At 42.9% G+C, this 22,130-nt stretch overlaps 1 protein-coding gene across 1 annotated transcript; it reads left to right on the top strand.

The window, feature by feature from the left end:
- The first annotated feature begins 14,974 nt into the window (after positions 1–14,974).
- shha (sonic hedgehog signaling molecule a) lies at positions 14,975–21,040 on the top strand. Its single transcript, XM_072450951.1, has 3 exons — positions 14,975–15,665; positions 18,112–18,373; positions 19,487–21,040. Exons 1-3 carry the CDS (start codon positions 15,366–15,368, stop codon positions 20,158–20,160), a joined length of 1,236 nt encoding a protein of 411 aa, XP_072307052.1. The 5' UTR covers positions 14,975–15,365; the 3' UTR covers positions 20,161–21,040.
- The last annotated feature ends 1,090 nt before the right edge of the window (positions 21,041–22,130 follow it).

Below are 22,130 nucleotides of genomic sequence, written 5' to 3'. Positions count from 1 at the left end.
CTACAAATCTCTGCAAAGGATCACTACAGCAACGGCACCGCAAAGAAAGCACTTTAAACAATCACTCAGCTGACGAGTGACAAATTACTAATTCCGACAGCTCAGGAATCTTCTTTTTCAAGGTTTTTAAATGTACTTAGATCATACTAAAAATATGATTTCACAGCAGATTAGAATGGACTGCTGTTATTTAAAACATAAAGGACAAACAGCTGTTGTAATCACTTTGATTTTTCTGCCTAATTACACTGGCTGTTTCCGCACATAAAACATCTGATCTTGAGTTTTCAGATGATTGAAATATCATGTAAAAAGTGATATCTGATTTGAGTAATCAGATTTTTTTTTTTGATTGTTCACACCTGTGCAAGTTTTCAGAAGAGAAAATTATGCAAACATTTTGCTTAAAAAAAGATTGTATTATATTAAAATTAATTGTACATTGTCTTTCAAACACAACAGTTCCACTAATTAACTAACACGTGTCGCCAGGGATTTTTGATCATCAGTTTTTCTGATCTACTCATCATCTGACTTTCTACCTTTTCTGGCTCTGTAAATAAACCCACAGGTTCTTGTCTACTTGAGTTTATTACGAGAGGACATAAAACTAAAAGCCGAATAGTCAATGGATGTGGGTACATAAAGGTCAGACCTTTAAGTGGATCCTCCACTTAAAGATCCTCCTTTTTTAGTCTATATCATTTTCCACGTTATTGACAGATAGAAAAATGCTTCTATCAGGCATTCAAGATAATCACAGAACAATTTGTACTTAAAATAAACTGATAAACTCATTAAAAGAGCCACACATGTTCTATGAGGGGTTTAGCACGAATGATAAAACATTGTGTTACAGAATGAAATAATTATGAAAACTACCAATATGAAAAGTGCTTACAGGTTTTGCCTTTAAGATACCGTAGTTATTATCTCCATGAAGTGTCCAGTCAGAAATCTAGGCGATAGATTCAAATTCTGAATTATAGGTGGAGGGAAATGCGTTCAGAACTTGGCTTGAACTAAAAGTTTACTTGAAATGGCTTCATCGCTGGAACTGACTCATGCATTTAGAATAATGCAGCAGGGATCGGGAAATTTCAAAGTATTGATCCTTCATTTTCATTATTTGATAACTTTGTCCGACTACACTGACAGAGTGCAGACGAAAAATGGCCGTGCACTGAGTTAATTACTTGACTTGGAAACACATCCTGTGTTCAAAGGGTGGAACAGGAACATGATGGTGTATGTATGTGCTATGGCCCTTCATCTGTGACAGCAGCCAGCTCTACTTAGTGCGCCACAAGAAAGTGTGGCTGACGGTGTGCAGCAGCCCTCCTGTAATTCCTCTTGATACCTGTGCATTAAAGCTCCACTGCTCCATGGAAGCTCACATCAAACACACATTTAAATATAAAAATCCAAACAAGGCTCACCAATGTCTAGTAAATCTAACAGATGAGAAGCTGCAGCTAGGAATAAAAAGGTTTTGAAATTACCATAATGGACACATGAACTTCAAGAGGAGCGACTTGGGCTGTTCTGCAGGTGCCATGAATGATGCAATGTGGACAACCACAAAATATCAAGTGACTTAATCATCCCAAGTTCCAGCCCATATTAACCAACTATGAGATGGATTTTGGGAAGTGTCTGGCTGTTCTTTGGTGCTAGCGTCACCCAAACCAAAGCATTGCAGGCTGAGAGACAAGGATGACCAATAATGAGTTTGTCTGGCGGAGTAAAAAGGTATGACTTTGCTGGTCTGCGCCACAGAGAAGGTTATTGTTATAAGTATGAATATAGATGGCTTTTTAGGTACCTTAGACTGTGGGCGCATACTAAAAACAAGTCTAGTCCTGTTTCTCAGCTCAAACATACAAAAAGTACGAGGGGCAAAACTTAAAATCAGCAGCCATGCGCTTATAGCCCCAGACACCATCAACCACAGCATAATTAATACTTGATTCCTATGCAGCTGCCTTTATGATGGGCAGATGCAGAGAAGATGACCTGATATTGGGAAACCACATGTGAGAAGTCAATGCTATCATATTTACTCCCACCCCCTCCTCACACACATAACCCACCTAGCAATTAAATCCAATCAGAGCTGAGATCTTGGTCCTCAGTCTCCAACCCCAACTGATAATAACTACACCCTTTCATAGTGTTTTTCCCCTTCACTGTACTTTTCAGACATTTTCTTATTATAATGTGATGTCTCCTTTTTTTGTACGGGGTTGCCCCAGCGAAGCAGTAGCATGTTGAAATAGCAAATTTATACACTATGTCACTTCATACCACATTACTGTGACTGGAGCAGGAGTGTCGTACCCAGGGGCACAACAGTATATGTACCACTTAAGTGTATCAAACCAGCTTCTTTCTTCTTTTAAGGCTAGCACTCACTGACAGCGCCGCTGTCGCCCCAAATAATGAGCTACTGTAATGGAAGCTGATTCATTTGGACATTGTTGTGCTGGAAAAGAAAGAACGAGGAGTTTCTTTGCTCATTCGATGAGTCCTGTTGAATGAAATGGCCTTGGTTCATAACAGAGCATGTCTGCTAGCAACAGCTTAGCTGCTCCACTGAGTCGTCTGTCCGCACATCTTTTGGGGGCTTTTTTTTCAGAAGGTGAGTAAAGAAGTCACACTGCGAAAGACGCTGAAAAAGATGTTTATTGTGATGACCCCGCTTGACATGATGAGGCTGCTGTCCTGCTACAAAAACATGCTACTCCAGGAGTAGACTTTCAGGCAAGGTACAAGCAAATAGTTTAGAGGTCTTGTCAACATGTATGCATTCATTGCGTGCAACTCAGACTTAAACACAAACACCAGCTTTAGCTTTAGCTAAACACAACACATTTCCACCAAAGGGGCACTATGTAACTTTTCTGGTGGAGAGTCCATGAAGATGTTACTACTTTCCCTGGAATATTGCACAGTATGGCATTAAACTTATCTAGCTCCATGGAGACAAGAAGGTGACGCCACCAGGCTAAGTTACAGTTCAGTTCTGTGGAGAGGTGACCCCTACTTGCTTTAAGGGCAGTAAAGAAATCCACCTATGGCTGAATAAGCAGGATAGATAAATGCCATCCTGTGGAACATTCCAGGTAAAGCAATAACATTTCCATGCTGACAAGTAAGTGGTGGACCTCACATCAAAAATAATTGTGCACATTTTAAACATTTATTTTAAGAAATCTAAATAATATATGATACATTGGTATAGTAATAATGCATTTTTGAGAGGAAACGCATAAGGACGAAGTACAGAGGGAGGAGGGCGAATAACCTCCCCCATGATCCTTCATAGAGCCAGGCCCCACACATGTGCTGCATGTAACAGGTTCATCCAGAGATTTACTGCTCACTGTACAGGCATGAGTTAGCAAATAATTGCTAGTCAGAGGAGGAGGTAGCTTATAATATGCAATGGGAATTTTAATTCACTCTTAATAAGCTTTTGACCTTCTTGCGTCTGCAGCCTATAATTAGAAATTCTGGCTGGGCCAGATTGACAGAATAGTGTGTCTTCACAGGTAAAACTGTGCAACTGTGGTCAGCAGACCATCTAAATCATAGCTGTATGAGATATGTTTAATCAAACAAATTGGTTTCTGTTTCTGCTCCTTCCTTTATTCTTTCATGTTGTGGGCTTTTATGAATATAGTGGTGATGTCATCATTTCATCCTTTTAAGAGTGGCTGTGGACCATATATTCTGTTGGAGGCAGAACCAGGACCTAATGGTCTCTTTTCCCACAGGCAAATCGAATTGTGGCTTTATCTTACTCAAGTTTAACTGCCAGTTTCAAAACTCAACTTAAATGGACTTGTTTCTTAAAATTCTAGCTATTAATATTTAGCAGAAAAAGTATCCACAGTCTCTGTCCTCCTGAAACTCTCCCTTCTTGTTCGGGCCTTTGCATCCATCAGGCAGCACTAAATTTAGTGTTGGGCGTTTATTTACTTTGTGTCCTTGTTAGTGTGTCCTTGCTAAATGGAGGCAAACGGCACTGTCACCATCCAGAGGACAGAGGCGGGTGATGGATAACGCCTCCCTGTGCATGTGTGTGTTAGCTCTGCTTATGGACTGTAATCCTCTGCGATACAGGTACAGTACAGGAAGCCGAGCCGTCATCGTGGCGTGGCTTTGAACCGCAGTCATACAGGTATTTGAGTCTGCAGCCTGCGTATAGGTATTCAGACCTTTGTGCTGAAGTAGTGTTTGCGCCTTTGCTGTTGTGGTGTGTTAGAGCGGCGTGCTTATGGATCAGTGCCTCTGTATAGCATCCCTGCAGCAGCCTCTTGTTCCTTTAACATTCCAGGTACATCCACGGCAGCTCCTTCCTGTCGCTCCCCTTGTGCGGCGCTGATTGACAAGCGTCCGCTGCTCTCAGGCGGGTAATCAATCTGCTAATTGGTGTCGGAGGGTCGGCCGTTGTTGGAGCATACCCCATTCTTTTCTTTGACTAATTTATCTCTGTCAGCGGCGGGTACATTATAGTAGTTGGGAAAGTTCAGTCTCTGTCTTTTGCTGGGCTTTGTTCTATTTGGTCTATTTTTGCTGCAATACAAAGCACAAAAGACTGAAGGTAAATGTTAGCCTTGCGCTGTTTCCATTGGTAACGGCGGCTCACGAGCTATAGAAGAGGAGAGGAGGTCAGTCGCTGGGTGCAGAATAATTGTCTACAACACTTTATCATAATTCACCACAGCAAGTGCATGGCAGCAGCTGAATGATAATTACCACCTGAAAAACACAATGGGATGAGGAAGAATCTTGGGCATTTTAACACAACATGTAAGAAAAGCGGTAGCTAAAGTGGCAGAGAACCAGCTCTCCGCGTCTGATTGATTTGTGGCTGTGTCTTCGAGGGGTTCCAATCAAGGCCTGATTAAACAGCAGTGACACGATGGCCACGGTGGCTGCGGCTCATGCAACACAACACAAGATTGATTGCACAAGGGCCGTTTAACCCAGTTTCAACCTCAGAGTCAGTGTGTTCGAGTCATCAGGTTGTCCAGTGGGAGAGATGGGATAGTGGCGACTGTGGATTAGGCCCCTGCTCCTCCTGTTGCCCCCCAAAACCATCTGTTGGTTCCTGTACTGCAAGACTATTTATATTTTTTATATAATAACAAACATAATTCATGTTTACGCTGACTTAAGTTATAACTGGTTAAAAAAAGAGTCATGTCTGTATTTTGTTCTCCTAAAACATTGATTGGGACAGAAAAATAAGCCGTTGTTAAAAGTGCAGTTTATCTGTGAATGGTTTTGGACATCAAAGCGCTATTTTACTTACTCCATTAAATCATATAATGTTGTCACATGTCTAACATAGTTGGGCTGTAATAGACTTGTTAAACTGCCATCTGTAAATGAAGTATATATTGGTGTTAATATGTAATTTTGTAATTGCTTCCAACAACACTAAAAACTCTGCTTGTGACTCTTGTTGCAACATAGGCCTATTCGCTGATATGCAATAGTTTGTGAACTCACAAATGCATGGTTTCTAAATGTATTTGAGCTTCATGCCATTATTAAGTCTAGTACATTTTCTACCGATGTGGATGTGAGTAAGGTGTTCAGATGAAAGATGATAGAGGACATTATGTGTAGCAGCAGGAGATGTCGTGCATAGCCCTGGCTGCCTGCACGTTCCCGGTGACAAAAGCAGTGATCAAACCCTCATTGTTCTTTTCCCTTTTTTCTATTTTCATGATGCACTGACTGCTCTTTAAGTGCTTCAAGCACCTCAGCAGTCTCTCCTCTGTTAACAACCACCACCCTTTTTACAATGACAGAACTATCAAGTCATTTTATGCTAAACTCTTCCTGAAATTGATCTACCTGAATTACAAGCACTTATATTCTTTTATAGTGCTTATGTTACTGCTTTATTGCCGTTTCAATGTAAAAATGCTTTTAACATAGTCCAAGGAGCAAAAGTGCTGAAGAAGATTGTAGCAATTGTCAAATCTATCTGTTTTTCAAATTCAATTCCGCAGTCCACCATGACAATCACACAGTCACCGCTAACATTCTAGTTTGTGGATGACTCTGTTCTTATTGTAAACTTTTTGTGTGGTCACAAAACAGATATTTATGGACATAAATTACTTGGGAAAAATACGCCACAAAGTAGGGTCGTAATTGAATATTGATGACTAAACAGCTATTTAACACTTCTTTCAAGACTTGTTTGTGCTTTAAAGTCTGATAAGAATCACTCTAATGAGTTGTCCTGAATATATTTGAATAGGAAGTGAAGGTGCTTGAACATCAAAGGAATGGGGTGATCTTATGCTGGCAGAGGTCATGACCAATGTCACAGGGAGAGATAACTTCAGGCTGCGGCTAATCAGTCGATGCACGGTGTCACTCACTGCATTGGCCTGCTGAGTATCACAGTCACCTTATTACATCTCAAAGACTCCACAAACCCCAACAATACCAGTCTAAAGAGGATTCAAACCATCAAGCCTATTGCTTGCCATGCACTGTGTCTAGGAGTGGTAATATCTGTAAGAAACAACATGGGCAGGTAAATTCAACACATTTTTGAGTGCTGAGCTCCAGTCTGGTCCGAGCTCTTTCCAAATTGTAGCGGCTGGGTGAGCTTTTACACACCGGCCTGTCAGTTTTCAGGGAGCTGCGCAAGCACAAGATGTGGTGCTGCACCAGACCTTCCCAAAGCACTGGCAGATGACCTTTTGATGTCAGAAAAAGGAATGGAAAATGTTCATTACCAAAGAAAAATTAAATAATTATCCATATAAACATATAAAATATGACAGGAAAGTGATGTCCATAGTTTTAGTTCATCTGATTAGTTTTACAAGACAAATCGTAATGTAATCCTATTTTGCCATTCAACACTCTCATATCTCTCATCGTATTCTCGGTGTCCCACTTTTTCTAGATGATTTCCATTCCTGGTTGTGATGTCAAACTTTTTAAGAACAGCATTGTGACATCAGGTAAGGAAGAAACAAAACAGGATCTCTGGCGGGAAACACCCTCTTTAGATCAAAGCCTAAACATCAATTTGAGCGCCTCAAAGCAATAATCAATAGCTTTTACTATTAACTGTCTCGAGTGTCTGAGGGTTGGTTATTTGGTAACAACTTGCCTATTTCAACAATTGTTTATAAAAACGAGTGCTCGTGGAAAACATGATAAATAACGTCAGACTGTGTAGACCTTGCTTTTGTGCTGTGGTTCTACAGCTGCAGCTCCTCTGATCCCCTCCTGTGATCCTCAGTGCTACAGTCAGGACTCCACCCTGACTTCTGACGACGGCCGCTCTCAGGCTGTAAAGATAAAGGAGCAGGAGTTTCCCAGCGCAGCAGGGAAGTCGGGATAAGGTCAACGTCAAGTGTGTCGCAAATCAGTCTGCGTGTGCCAAGTGTGACAGTACAGAGGTATATACGCTGGGCCTCGCTGATAACAACATAAATATGGTAAATGGACATGCCCACACCTGCCTGCACTGCTGTTTATAAACCCCACCTAAAGCAATCACTCAATAATTCAAAGTTTGAGTTGTCAAAAGTGTTTGGTCAATGGGGTTTGGTTGACAAAACTGAACTTCTTGACCTTGAAGACCTTTGGAGGCAGATTCGAGTACGGTATATAGTTTATTTCGCATTCAATTCATTTTTGTAACGCCCCAAAATCACAACAGTGTCCTCGAAGGGCCACACTGAAAAACAGATTAAGAAATGTTCAATGTTCATGCAGCAGCACACTGTATTATGTTTAAATAGGACTTAATCTTGTTAGAACAGTTTTATGATGACATGTTATGGTATTACAAGATACTGACAAATCACCTGAATTATTCTGGTCAACGTAAAAAACACCAGTATATAACTAGTTCTGGGAAAATCAACACCGTTACAGAAAACACTTCTTAAGAAAATGTATCACAGCCAGAGCATATATATTTTTTTCTAAATCATTTCCTGAACTGAAACAATAGTAACGTTTAAAGATTTAACAAATGTATTCCTCCAAAGTCTGAACTCTGCTTCAAACCACATGTTTTCCTTACGATTGATTGTTCGATTACAAAGACCCGACAGATCACTGACAATTACTAATGAATTGCACAACCCTAATCGCACTTGTATTTACATAAATACATTAACAGCAGCTGAGAGAACGATAGAAGCGACTGTACTTACTGCGTTTATGTGCATAGTACATTTGATGTCTAAATAACTGGAGTAAGACAAGTTCTCATAACATACTTCATATAGTCTTGAACCATCCCTTTGAAAATGTAGAAAATGCACCCATCATTACCCAAGTGTCTGTCTGTCTGTCCGTCCGTTTCATTAGGCTGTTTCTGATTACACATCAAAGGAGATTTAACACAGGTCAAAACCCCACATTTTCTCACAAGGGACACAAACAGAAGCCTCTGCCAGTGCACTCACAGCTCAATGTCTAAACAAATCATAAAAATACGCCCAGCAGCCCAGAGCCTTATTGTTTATGATGTTGTTTTATGAAGTTGCCGTAAAGATGTTTGATCAGGCCATGATTCATTTGAAGTTTTGAAGAAGTCTGAAGGTGGAGTGTTTGTCAGGACTGGGGGAGGGAAGGAGCTGGTGTGTAGTCTGGGCTCACAAACAGACTTTTCAGATAACACTTTGGCATTTCTAATAAACCCGGCACAGCTCACCTGAGGGCTCGTGCGCCGCGTTTATTGTCACATTTATTCTGTACTTATAGTGTCGTCCACGAGCAGGATGGAAAACAGGCAGTTTTTACATTTACTTTACTAAACGGAAATAAAGCAAGGACAAAAATGGCCTTAATCAGGAAAGATATTTAACTTATTAATACATACCAGTAATGTTATTGCTTTTTTATTGCTTTGTATAGGACTTGTTTTAGATCTTTTAGTGCACACTTGGAAAGCACTTTAGTTCAGTTGTTGCTGTTGTAAAGCGCAATGCAAATAAAGTTTGATTGGTTTGTTGATTTAACTTGATTAAATATAAATCCTGGGGGAAAATATGTATATAAACTATAACTAAATGTCAAATAGGTGCTCATACATAGGGGTGGGCGTATCCAGCGTATGTCAATCAAACAGAAATACACAAAAGCGTATTAGTTGTGGTATAATTATCAGACAAATATGAAATGTCTGTAAAAGAAATCAATTAATTAAGCTACATTCATCACAAAAGTGCAGAAATATCACCTTATACCCTTATTTGCAAGTTTACAAAATCACTTTTTCTAATTAAAATGTTAGACTATAGCCTTCACAATATCTAAATGTTGTACAATGTTAAATCTTAATGTTGATGTATTTATTCATACATAACATCAGCTTTTTAAAACATTTGTGTTCAGAAGTATACAATTTAATTCATACATTAATAATCTCTAGTAGTGGTTTTACTCTTATCAAATGTGCTTGACCCTATTTATTGACCTTTAATATTTATCAGTATTGTTTAAATAGCCACAATTATCTCTTTCAGATAATTAGTGGTACACTGGGGGTGGATACGGGTCAATTGGTCTCTCACTCCAGCCAATCTTACTACTACAAAATGTATATCAAACTGACAAAGATCTTAAATACTTAGACACTTTCAAAGTAACTTGAAATAAACCTTTCTGCGTTCTGCACTGCTCAATTAGCTCATCAGGTAAAACGAGCGCAGAGCCTTCCTGGTACAAGCACTGGTCATGGCGGTTCCGGGAATAAAATTTATTGCTCCATTCATTTTGAAAAACCATCTCGCATCGACCCTACAAAGATCGGAGTCCTTCCAGATCCACAATTCACACATGAGCTACTGTCACTTCTTTTCCCTTTCCACGTTCCATTTGAGTAATATTTTTGATCAGTGGCTGCAATTTCCTGGATTGGTAAGTTAAAGTAAAGCAGAAATAATAGATTGTCTGCAATGGACCGGATTGCTATCGGAGGATGATTTAAGACTTTAAATGTGTCGCTGCAAATTGGGTCACACTTCCGTTTAATAAAAATAAAATGCTATCCATCATGGCAATTAAACTTTGGAACCGGTCCAAATAAACAAGTAACCACGTAAAATGAAATAAAATAGTGCATGTCAGATATCATTAGCCTTATATGCTAGCATCATAGAAGGCACAAGGAGGTTGGAGGAGTTGGCATAAGGTTGATGGGGTTTCTGGGCTGTTTGTTGTGTTCCAGCGCCTTAATTCAGCGGTAGGAAAATGATAGAGGCATTTTTGATAGCCCGGGGTGAAATGGCACACACTCTGAGCACTGAGGGCTCATTAGACAGATACCATCAGTGCCCTCCACTCGGTTTAATAATCTTTGGAGTTCAAGTCGAAGCAGATTACTCACCTTCAGGAAGCGGTGAGATGTTAGTTAATGGACAGTTTTTGATTCATTGTGTACAGATGCCATTGCATCGCTGTTGAAACTGGTGTGTCACACAAGATGGAAATGTCACAGTAAGAAAAAGAAAAAATTCAAACGTCGTCCACAAGTGATCAGGATTAAGCAGAACATTCAGCCAAACACTTCCTTCTGATTAGGGCGAAGGCGAAGCGTCAACTTCCACGACTATTCCACATCGAAAGCCACCTCGCCTCATCGCTCTCACTGTTTGGAGATAATGGAGCGTTTAAAGGCGGAAAAGAAGTGCGGCCTGTACAATGAATGAGTGTGTTTTGAAATATGCTGCTTGTCAGTTGACCTAAACCAATCCCTTTTCCATGACCCAGACTGCGATGGTGTTCCCAGTGAGCAGCTCTGAATCACCTGTACCAAACACTTTGCCCCCCCCCCGACTCTTCTCTCTCACCACTCACTCACTCACCTCCTTCCTCCTTGGCCCCTCCCACCGCCTGTGCTCTGCGCGGTGGTTTTGCCTGTCTAGCCTTGGCGTTTAATGTTTAAGTATTGGGAGCGGCTGAATAGTGCAAATAAAATGCCTTTAGAGACTCCGGGGCACGCTGAAGGCTGTGATTCCACTGTATACGGTATTGTGAAATTGCCATTGTGCTTGACAGAAAAGGGCCCCGGGGCACTTGAATGTGTCCTGTCTTATTCTGTATGAGCATAAAGCTTGCATGCGTGCAGCTGAGATAACCATTTAAAGAGAGGCGGTTCCAACTTTATTACAAGAACAAAAAGGGGACACTTGGGCACGGATCAGAAGGCAACATGTCCGTGCTATAAAAGTGTTTGCCAGGATAAAGGTTTCTATACGGACCCCACCTGTAAGAAATAAAAACATCTCAATGGCTTGTGGGAAACTCTATTTGCTGCAAGGGAAAACAACCGAGAAAGCCTGACACTACTTAGATGTTTGTGCGTGATTATTCTGTAGAACTAATCCGTCTAACTATGTTACAAAACTTTCAGACAGGAGGAGGCATTAACCCAGTAATTGGGGGGACTTAGCTGTGGTAAAACTCCAGCACTTATAGCTACATCTCACTTGTGCACGATTGTGGACTAAATAAAGAAAGCTAACGTGGGCACGGAATCATAGTCAAGTCTGATAGTCAACAAACGGCATTGCTTCATATTTTCAGAGGTCAGAAGTCGGACAGTGTTCAAATAAAGTCGTTTGTGTTTGGGAGATTTACAAAAGCCAGCACTGGCGGTCCCTTAGTTTCAAAAGGATATGTAAAAGACCACGAAACGGATGACTCACTGGCCGCTTTCACGCCTCGCTCCGGATTAGCCATCACATGCAACAGGCTAACTAGAATATGAATTGTGCAATGCCCCCAATCCCTCCAGAATTATTTCATCAAATCTGCTTCTGTTGTGCTGCGTCATATGCAAAAGGGGAAGGAAAAGAGAAGCTTTATGTCTAATAATAAAACTATAAAACTCATGACCTCACAGCACTGCAGCAAAAAACAATTTGTAGTCTTTGATTGGTCTAATATCAATATAGTTGTATATCAATATTTGTCTTACTGTTATATTCCCACATTCATATTTAAATCTATTGCAAGACCAACAAATTGAAATACAGTGTTGTTGTTTAGCTTCATTGCTTCTCTATTTCTGATTTAAAAAGAAAAAGACAGATACATAAGTAATACCAATATATAAAAAATACACCCCAATAACACCAGGATATCACTACAACGTTTTGAATTATGTTGCTAACGTTCTAACAAACCAGCGAACCGACAAGTTCATCTGAGAAGGGTGATCGGTGTGTGAGTGACTGGTGGTCAGATGGTCAGGTGGTCCGAGGGGCCAATGGTGCAGATTGGGGGCTTTTTCCCCCGTTCATCTATGTCACAAAGGATTTAACTATGCATTAAATTCAATTGCAAAAAACACTGTTATTATTAAAAGATGATTATTAATAGGCTAATTATTCAAAGTGGGTAAGGAATACATCATTAATATTGACATAAATTGTACTTATACAAACTCTTGATCCAAACTTCCCAGCCCATCTCTGACATGCAGCATTTACATCAATACTGAACGTTCACTGCTACGTTAGGTAAAAAAAAAGCGTGTGCAAATAATAAGCTCATGTAAGTATTTAATTCCACACTAGAGTGACTTGACAACACTTTTAGATTAATTGTGTAAACTGTCTGCTGTGATTTCCATTGCCTTGAGTGTCAATCTCCACCCACCTGGCACTGGAGGAGGCCAAAACCAAACAATCGAGCGTGATGTTTGCCAACACTCTTTGCCCCAGGTCTGGCTGAGAGATGGCAGTACTTTGCATGAGGAAGTTCAAATCCTGCTGGTCACATCAACACGCCTTCCTCAATTAATCAAACATTTTATTGCCGTGCATTTTTTTTCCCCCCGTCCCGCTGCATTTTGTCAGCTCTTAGATTAATGTTTAGGTTGCATGCTCTGGATTCTGGCTGGAACAGCAGTTGCTAACCCCGCTCTCCTTTGTGGTCAGCTGCGGTTTTGACTTGTTGTGTGGGGATCTGGGAGAGGTGACACCTGAACCGCTAATGTGACCCGAGGTTCAGACAGGACGTCACACCCGTCAGCCCAGCGTCCTGCCTTACAATATGACATCTGTAGAATCTCTGGCATTTAGCGTCCCGATGAGACAAAATGGTTCAGGTTTCAGGTATTATTGAATAGTTGCATTTGTTGATCACGTTCAGTAATGTTTGGGCTTACTGTGATGTTACTATTTCTGGATATTTTAGTCTTCTTATGATGCTCCCTCATCCAAACAGACCTGGTGTTATGTTCCATTCACGTATGTTTGAGCCATCGTGCAAGATCTTCCTCTCCAGAGCTCAAAATGCTGTGATGATTAACAGATCTGATGCAGTATTAGGTGGTAATTCAGTGCTTCTAGATGTGTTTTTTTAATTCCATACTTCACGAGACATTCAGTCATGATTCCAGTTAATGCCTAAACTAAACTTGATTGTCCTAATCATTTTCTTGGCTCTTTCATTTGTAGCACACTCATGGAAAATGCCATTCATTTGGGATTTTACTTCATTTGTTAACAATGAATAAGCATGTTTGCATATATTAGTTTGATTATCTCTTCTATCTTTAGTGCTCTTGTGTTTCAATCTTCAAATGCAATTATTTTGATTATCTAAGTACATCTATCACAGATTCCCGGCTCTTAAACAGAAAATGCACCAAACCCTTTCATTTGGTTGGTCTCTTTTGCTCTCCCCTGCCCCATTCCAGTGGTGTAATACACTTGGACACTGCACAAATTGAACTGGACACGAGCCAATCCGAGTGCCAGGACCACACCAAAGTCTGAGCGGTCTGTCCTCACTCCAGTGCACCTGTACCACACTGTCAGCAGACTCCCCCTCTTCCTGTAATTACACGGCACATCCTTTGTTATCCGACAAATAAAGTTGCCAGTTCTCGAAGATCTCAGACAAGCGCTTGTTTGAGGCTTAGAGTGGGCGTACAAAGTGGGCCAGTTGGCAATCAACACAGTGCTTAGTAGAACCTAATTAGACCCAGTCAAAGAAATATTGAAGTATATGGTGAGTGAAATATCACAGTGAGATCTATCAGATGGTGTGAGTGGAAAACAACTACTACCACAAGAGATGATGAAACATGTAATGGAAAAACAACTCATTTTGGTTTTCATTGTTTGTATAATACACACAGAACTTGAAATAGCTTTAACTCTCCACAGGTTCAAACTGTTCAGGGATTTTAATATTAGTGGTACATTACACACTGCATAGGCCAAAGGACTAATTGGATAATGAACATTGGTACTATTTAAAAATTACGTTGTTATTATTAATTTATTAAGAGTGGCGTCATGGTTACATGTAATCCAAACGTCACTGCAAACTGGGCCTTTATTAAGTACAAAATCAATGTTTATTACGCCCCTAAAATAAAAGAAAAAAGAAATGGTTCTGTGGTGCCACATGTTCTCCTAACGGCCAACAAACATCTCTGTCATTTCACAAAGTTAGAAAGTTTTAAAACGTTTCTAAACCGAATTTCACCAACTATATTTAACATCTCATCAAGATACCGAGATGCGTAAAACTTTGCGCAAAATAACGCATTGTTTATTTTTGGTGATTCTTCATTCTCTTTACTTAGTCTATTTTTTATTAGACGTGTTTAGTGCCGTTTAGTGCTGTTTTACTCAATATGCAGAGTCACAACATGGGATTGCAGCGTTGACATGTAAGAATCCAGTGCAGGGCGTGCGCAATCACGAGCCGTGCGCTTCTCCTGGGAAAAGCCCTCAGCGGCTGCGTTATCCCAGATTGGAATCACTTGAGCTAAGTTCAGCGCCTCGGATGGAGCTCCTCTGTCCCGACTTCACTGGCAAATCTGACAAAGTCGGTGCAGATGGGGAAAGAAAAAAAAAGTAAAAAAAAAAAAAAAAAAAATCAACTTTGTATAATTGATGTTTTCCCATGAAACAGCCCCTCCTCCCCGCAACCCTCAGGTGGAAGAAATCTTTTAAGATTTCTGTGTGTGGGATAACAGGAGGGTTTGTCTAAGCGAGCCAATCAAGTCCCTCCCCTGCTATAGATCAGTGCTATAATACAAAGCACTAAAAGCGGTCGTCTCACACAAGCGGCTGCAGCTCGACCAGAGATCCCGTTGGCTTTTAATTTCCCCAGACTACTTTTTTTTTGAAACCTTCATTCTATGTGTGCACCTTTATTTAGCGTTGGTTCTAGGCGTCCATTCCCGCACCTGCCACGGCACAGACCAGGAGCAGGCGAAGTAGAGGAGGAGACAAGGGCATTCGCGAGAGCCGGGAGAGGCACATATACCCGCGGCACACGTAGCAGCGGCGACTTATTCTGAGATCTTTATAAAAAAACAAACAAAAAACACCATGCTTATGTGGAGCAGACTCGTATTTGTTGGGGTCTTCTGCTTGTCCTTGGTGCTCTCTGCCATGGGATGCGGACCCGGCAGGGGCTACGGCAGGAGAAGACACCCGAAAAAGCTGACACCTCTCGCCTACAAGCAGTTCATCCCCAACGTGGCGGAGAAGACCCTCGGGGCGAGCGGGAGGTACGAGGGCAAGATCACGAGGAACTCCGAGCGCTTTAAAGAGCTGACTCCCAACTATAACACAGACATCATTTTCAAGGATGAAGAGAACACCGGCGCGGACAGGCTCATGACCCAGGTAAGGAGGCATCTCGCGGCTGCATCGCGGCTCCAGCGTCGCTCCCGCGGCTCCTTGTCACTCTGGTGCGCACCTAAAGCTCAACTCTGCTATTTGCCTTCTAAAAGCGCCATAGGATTTCCCCCCTCGATCTGGGATCAGGAATGGAGCTGGAGAAGTGATGTGCACACGGACAGTCAGGACACTCGGCCCTCATGGTTGTGACAGTAGATTTGAAATATTAATGCAGCCCTCTCTGCGTATCTATATTTGTATCGTTGTGAAGCGGTTTGTTTGCTGTCTTGCATTGCAGCATTTATTGATTGAAGCAGCTTTTAGTGAAGCCGAGGTGTGATTCCTACATTTTCCTGCTGCTTTTTCTTATGGCATTTCTGTGAAAGTCTAAACCAGTGGCTTTTAAGGCAGCATCGTTGTGTACAGAGAGATGGCTGCAGGATGTCTCTCCAGCATGACTTTTAGCACTCAGATGTTGGTGAATAATTCACGCGCTTGGGTGATATCGGCTCAGTAATAATAAAATGCTGCAGCTGGATGCTGCTGGATGTATGGGTTTGTGGTGATATAGAAACCCTGAAGCTCGCACCAGGCGCGGATGAAAGACGCACTGAGCGTGCAGCGTCTGCGTCCCTCAGAGTTCTCTCCCCGTGTCGGCCAGACTATGAGACACCTACAGTTCCTTTACCTCCTGCCTTAAAGGATTCTGCATCCTGACTATAGGCTTCTGGGATGGGTGCTTTGGGTGCTCTGGGTGCACATGTGCACCTGCTAAAGCGGCGCTGGGTGCAAGCTCAGCTCGTTTTGAATCCTTTCCCTCTTTCGTACTTGCACTTGTTTCCATCAAGCATCCGCGGATGTAGCAGCCTGGCCGAGTGTGGATTGTACATGAAAGGACTTTTAGGCAGCCCTCGCTGCAGGGATCGAGACGCAATTTGAACTTCTGACCCTTTGCCCCCCCTTGGCCAGCGGGGTACACCAGTTTCAGTTACGCGGGTGATTTTGCGCTTCCAATGAATTAATGACGCTGCACATTAGATGAAGGGTAATTAGGAAGCAGCAGTGGCTGCTACACTTTGCTGCTAGTTGCATAAGTGTTATCACATGGGGACAGACATGGCCACGGCTTTACGCACGGAGCAGGACGTTTTACGCACGGGTTTTACGCGTGGATTTGGTGCCACATTTTCTCTCTAAGTTACTCTGTTATAGTGAGAGAACTCTAGAGTTTACGTGTCTGTGTTTCTTTACTGCGTTTTGAGTGATTTGAAAGACTGGCACAACTTTGTTTGAATATGTCCCATTTGAGAACATTCACAGTGTAATTGGTTCCTCTTGTGGGCCCCTCGTGTGGAACTCGCGTGAGGCTGGCAGGCTGTTTGCCCTGACAGTGACAGGTAGCTGATAAGTGTTTTCTCTAACCAACTCATTTGTGAACAGATTAGCAGGGTGGCTGTTGAACAACTTCAGGCCGAGCACAAAGCGAGCAGAGCCGGGACGTCCCGCTGCGCTTCACGGTGGTTGAGCAGAATTTGGCTTGATTAGCGGCACACGACCAAATGAATTAATAAAAAGGCTCTTGACTCGGGCCATCCCACTTAAAACGTGTCAGGTTCTGGTCCCAGCTTCACTCATTCATCCATTTAACTAAAACTATTGTGTTTAGTTTGTGAATATTCTTGCTCCAGGACGTCCTCCTTACGCATTCAGGACATTGTCTTTCTGTGGCCAAACCATCCACAGTCATGTCCCTGTAAGTCTGTCAGTCCCTGTAAGTCTGTCAGTCCCTGTAAGTCTGTCAGTCCCTGTAAGTCTGTCAGTCCCTGTAAGTCTGTCAGTCCCTGTAAGTCTGTCAGTCATCTTTCAAACCAGCTCGATTCACGGAGGCGCGTCACGTCTCTGACTCTGCAGCAGACTCAGACTCACAGACTCACAGAAAGTTTTCCTCCGCGACGCGCTGAAAAGCCTCTTAGTGCTTGAGGTTTCATAAAGCTCCTGGGTTCAAATGTCTTGGAGAAGGCAAAGCATCTTCACTTATTTGTCGGTTTGGATTTTTAGTGATCTTCATATAATCTGCATATTAATTATTGACTCAGAGTAAACCAAAGCAAACGCACTGGCTCGTCCCATGGCCTAATACAAGCTCATGAAAGTGTCACAGAGCCGTTATCACCGCGGGTGGAGAAGGAAAGCACGCAGCTCGCACCTTTCCCTGCTCATGTTATAGGCCAGTGAAGCGAATGCAGTGTCTTATCAATATTTCATAGAGACGTGCCCTCTGACGCTGCCGAGAAATGCAAGCTCACAGCAGAGGAGCTGTCAGTGCGCTCCATGGATCTATTATATTATGGAGGTTCTATCAAGGCGCGCGCGCCGATTAGACTGGCATTTTAGGAAACTTTTATTCATGTTCTTTTAAACCACATTAATCAGCTTTTCTGTCCTTTCACAGAGATGTAAAGACAAGCTCAACTCGTTGGCCATCTCAGTCATGAACCAGTGGCCCGGCGTGAAGCTCCGGGTCACGGAGGGCTGGGACGAGGACGGCCACCACTTTGAGGAGTCTCTTCACTACGAGGGTAGAGCCGTGGACATCACCACGTCAGACCGGGACAAGAGCAAGTACGGGACGCTGTCCAGACTGGCCGTAGAAGCGGGATTCGACTGGGTTTACTACGAGTCCAAAGCTCACATCCATTGCTCTGTCAAAGCAGGTAAAGAGGCATTTCACGCACACAAGAAGCACAGGAATGAACAGTAAAGCCATGTCACGTGCGTGTTAATAATGCACATTCAGAATACTCTTTACAAACAACATGAACTCATAATGTGTTGTGCTTAAATGTGACAGTCTGTGGAGCATGAGTTGAAACATATTTCATGATGTAACATCGCCCCGCACCGTTTCCTTGTGGAACACACCGCAGTCACATGTGATAGAGGAAGTCAAATGTTCATTTAGGTCAAACGACTAGACTCAAAATAAGATGTTAATTTGTGAAAGTATGTTCTGAAAATTGATATGGCAATAAATCCCTCATTTGTCATTCCACGCACTCTCTGTGAGATCACAGCGGCCGTGGGCCCGTGTCACTGGGGTCACTCGACTTTACCAAAAGGATTTGGCTGAACAATGTTGAATCGGGCGGCTCAAATCTGGTTTGCGGTTGTCACCCTATTTCATGCTCTGGAATCTCAGGCAGATTAGAGGAAGCAGACGCAGACTGTGTGGACAGTGCCACCAAGGCCAACATGATTGTCACAGGACGCACAACAAAGCGCGCAGAAGCGCATTGATGTGGCGCAGAAGAGCGCATTTAAGAGTCCGGCCCTCATTTAAATTCAAATCTACAACTCGAGAGGCTTGGAAAAGTGGCTTCACTGGGTAAATAGTAGTTGTGAGTGGCCTATTTGTGTGAATTGTCACATGGAGGTTTCTGCACCTGAGTAAATATGGGCAGAGAAGCTGGGAAAGGCGTAAGTGTTCTTTACCGAGAGAAGCGCGGATCCACAAGCTCATTTAGAATGACAATGGCTGCTCTTATTGGGTTTTTTAATTAAGAATAGATGAGCCAGGCTTTCAGTGCTCTGCCTCTTTCTCTGTGCGTCTCAGACAGCGCGGACCAAGCCAATACGCATTTGGCACTGACGGAATTTGCATCATTATGCTAAATGCATCCAGCCCGCCAAGGCAAGAGGCGAGAGGCGAGCGCGCCACAGGCACAAGTTTGATGAAACAATGCGCAAAACGCGCTCATGTGATGAAATGCCGCACGTGCGGCAGGTGTACGTGCCCTCTGACCCCTGATGTGACGCTTTCTCCTCAGAGAACTCGGTGGCGGCGAAGTCCGGTGGCTGTTTCCCGGGATCCTCTGCGGTGACTCTGGAGGACGGGAGTCAGAGGTGGCTCCGGGATCTGCGGCCCGGGGACCGGGTCCTGGCTGCGGACTCGCGTGGAAACCTTGTGTTCACCGACTTCATCATGTTCCTGGATCAGGACTCCAGCACGCGCAGGACCTTCTACGTCATCGAAACGGACTCCGGACAGAAGCTCCCGCTGACGGCGGCGCACCTTCTGTTCGTAGGCCACAACTCATCCATGAGCGCGGTGTTCGCCAGTCACGTGCGTCCGGGACAGCGCGTGTTTGTGCTCGACTCCACGCGGCAGCGGCTCGAGGCCGTGCGTGTAAAACGGATTTACACTGAGGAGCACGAGGGCTCGTACGCCCCGGTGACGGTGCAGGGCAGCGTGGTGGTGGACCACGTCTTATCGTCTTGCTACGCGGTAATACAAGACCACGAGCTGGCGCACTGGGCCATGGCGCCGGTGCGGATTGCGCACTGGTTGTCCTCGTTGCTGCGGAGCGCGAGGAGCGGGGCGCGGAGCGCGGCGCAGGGGGACGGGGTGCATTGGTACTCTGAGCTGCTGTTCCACTTGGGGACGTGGCTGTTGGACGGACAGGCGCTGCACCCGCTGGGCATGGCCGTGTCCCACAGTTGACTGAGCCGCGGCTCTGAGGACAGACGCACAGACTGACAGACAAGGCCCCAGCCGAGTCGGGATATTTATTTCACTGACTTCTCCATGTGTCCCCTTCAAAGAATGAATGGAGCCTTAACAAGTTTTTCTTTGAATAATTTATTCTCATGTGAACGAGCTGCTGACAAACTAATGGATTCTGGGAAAAGAAAGAAAGTGTGAGCAGCAAATTGTGCATAATCTATTTTTGTATATCTTAAATGCAAAAAATGAAAACATAACTGAAATGCGAAATAAAAAAGGTAAAGGTGCAAAACATAAGCAGTAGAGGCGCTAACTCTGACAGGTGTAATGTCCATGTGCATATGTGCAACTGACTGTTATATTTTGGGGAGAAAAAACTTGGTGGGATTCCATAAATTATATTTTTATACACAGAATTGTAAATTAGATTTTGACAGATCGCTACCGAATCACATTTCGTTTTCTGAAATAGTGTAAGATATAAGAATATATTTTAATTTAAATCCAGTAGATTGATTTGTTTTGTCAGAGGGGGGCAGATATTCTGCCTCATGTCTGAATTGTCTGCTCTTCTGTGTTCGTCTTTTGTCATTGACTCTTGACAGTTAAGTGGCAGAAGAGTAGTGCTGATACGTTTTGGGGTAAATAAATTCATAGCCTAAGTAACTCCTGTAAATGTACTAAAATGTATTATTTTTCTTTTCATATTTTGTAATAGGGAACTAGTTTTATAGATGACCTGCGGCAGATGCACAGTTTGGATAGTCTATATAGCCAGACCACACCGGTTTCATAACAGGGCGATGTGTCAAAAATGTCTAGAGTTTATTATTTATATGTTTATTACAAAATGAGATAAAGAAACTCTTGAAACCTACATTTGTTATATGGCTTTCTCTTGAAACACGACTGCACATAACTTAAATGGGTAAACTTATGAAAATTGCTGGGAACATTTTCTGAAAAAAAAAGAAAAAAAGAATGGCTTTGAAGTTTCTTTTGCGTGCTTGTGAAATGTGGAGATGCTATGTCGAATTTAACAAGGTTTGCCCACTGCAAACCTCTAAGATGCAGACAAATTAAACACAAGTGTGTCAGCCATAGGTTGCGCTTCTTTGTTTCGAAGTGCGCAAAGACTTTATTATTCCCTTTGTTACATCTACTAACATCTAACTTCACAAACCACCTTCCACACGACTCGAACTGTGAGGAAAACAAGAAATGTCCAGCTTTTGTCAATAGCGCGCCTGTTGATCTGCTGCACAAGTGCGACACCTAGTGGTCAAATGGGCTAATTGCCTACACACGTGAGCAAAAAGCGAGTGTAGAGCTGTGGCCCCATTCTTGCATTGAGATTTTTACATGAACTCTACGCATAGATTCTTTCATCTAGAGCCTGGACTACTTTTATTAAACAAGGAAACTGGAAATATTTCAATGGAAAATAATCCAAAGGAGCTAAATGGGTTTGGTTGGGATTAGCGTCTATTGCACTGAACATGAGAAAGGATGAGAGCCATCCATCAGTAGCTGCTGCGGCTGCTGCTGCAGACCTTTGTGAACACTGTTGCAACATGAGCAGGCATTCCTGCTCCGTGCTTCAGGTCGCCCACATTGTGGTGGTGTTGATACTGAGAGGTGGAAACTTGTGGAGGGACAAAGCGGCCCATCTCTGGCGGCGCTCTGACCTTGGGTCTGTGTCAGATACAAAAGCGTCCGCGCTGTGCAGCATTCCTCTGAGCAGGTAAACAGTGCAGCGCTAATCCCCATGGGGCCCAGTCTGCTGCAGCTCAACAACCGCTTTACAAATGTTGACATTTGCAAACATGAACCGTCTGGCATTCGGGAAAACACTGCTTGTTTCTAGGAGAGTTGGACAGACATGAGCTTGCACACTTCAAAGACAAGTGTTTAATATAGGCCTGATAATCAGAAATCACACAGAGCCATTCCAATCTTGTCAATGA

This window comes from Eucyclogobius newberryi, unplaced genomic scaffold (genome assembly GCF_026437365.1).
Source record: "Eucyclogobius newberryi isolate DKJ021-1_F unplaced genomic scaffold, fEucNew1.0.hap1 SCAF_18, whole genome shotgun sequence".
In the NCBI taxonomy this organism is placed as follows: domain Eukaryota; kingdom Metazoa; phylum Chordata; class Actinopteri; order Gobiiformes; family Gobiidae; genus Eucyclogobius; species Eucyclogobius newberryi.
This window is presented reverse-complemented; position numbering and strand designations above follow the sequence as displayed.

Excerpts from the sequence above, each read along its gene's own strand:
- shha (XM_072450951.1), top strand. The coding sequence starts at position 15,366 with ATGCTTATGTGGAGCAGACTCGTATTTGTTGGGGTCTTCTGCTTGTCC. Across the intron at positions 15,666-18,111 it reads CGGACAGGCTCATGACCCAG|AGATGTAAAGACAAGCTCAA; the intron begins GTAAGGAGGCAT and ends GTCCTTTCACAG. Across the intron at positions 18,374-19,486 it reads CCATTGCTCTGTCAAAGCAG|AGAACTCGGTGGCGGCGAAG; the intron begins GTAAAGAGGCAT and ends CTTTCTCCTCAG.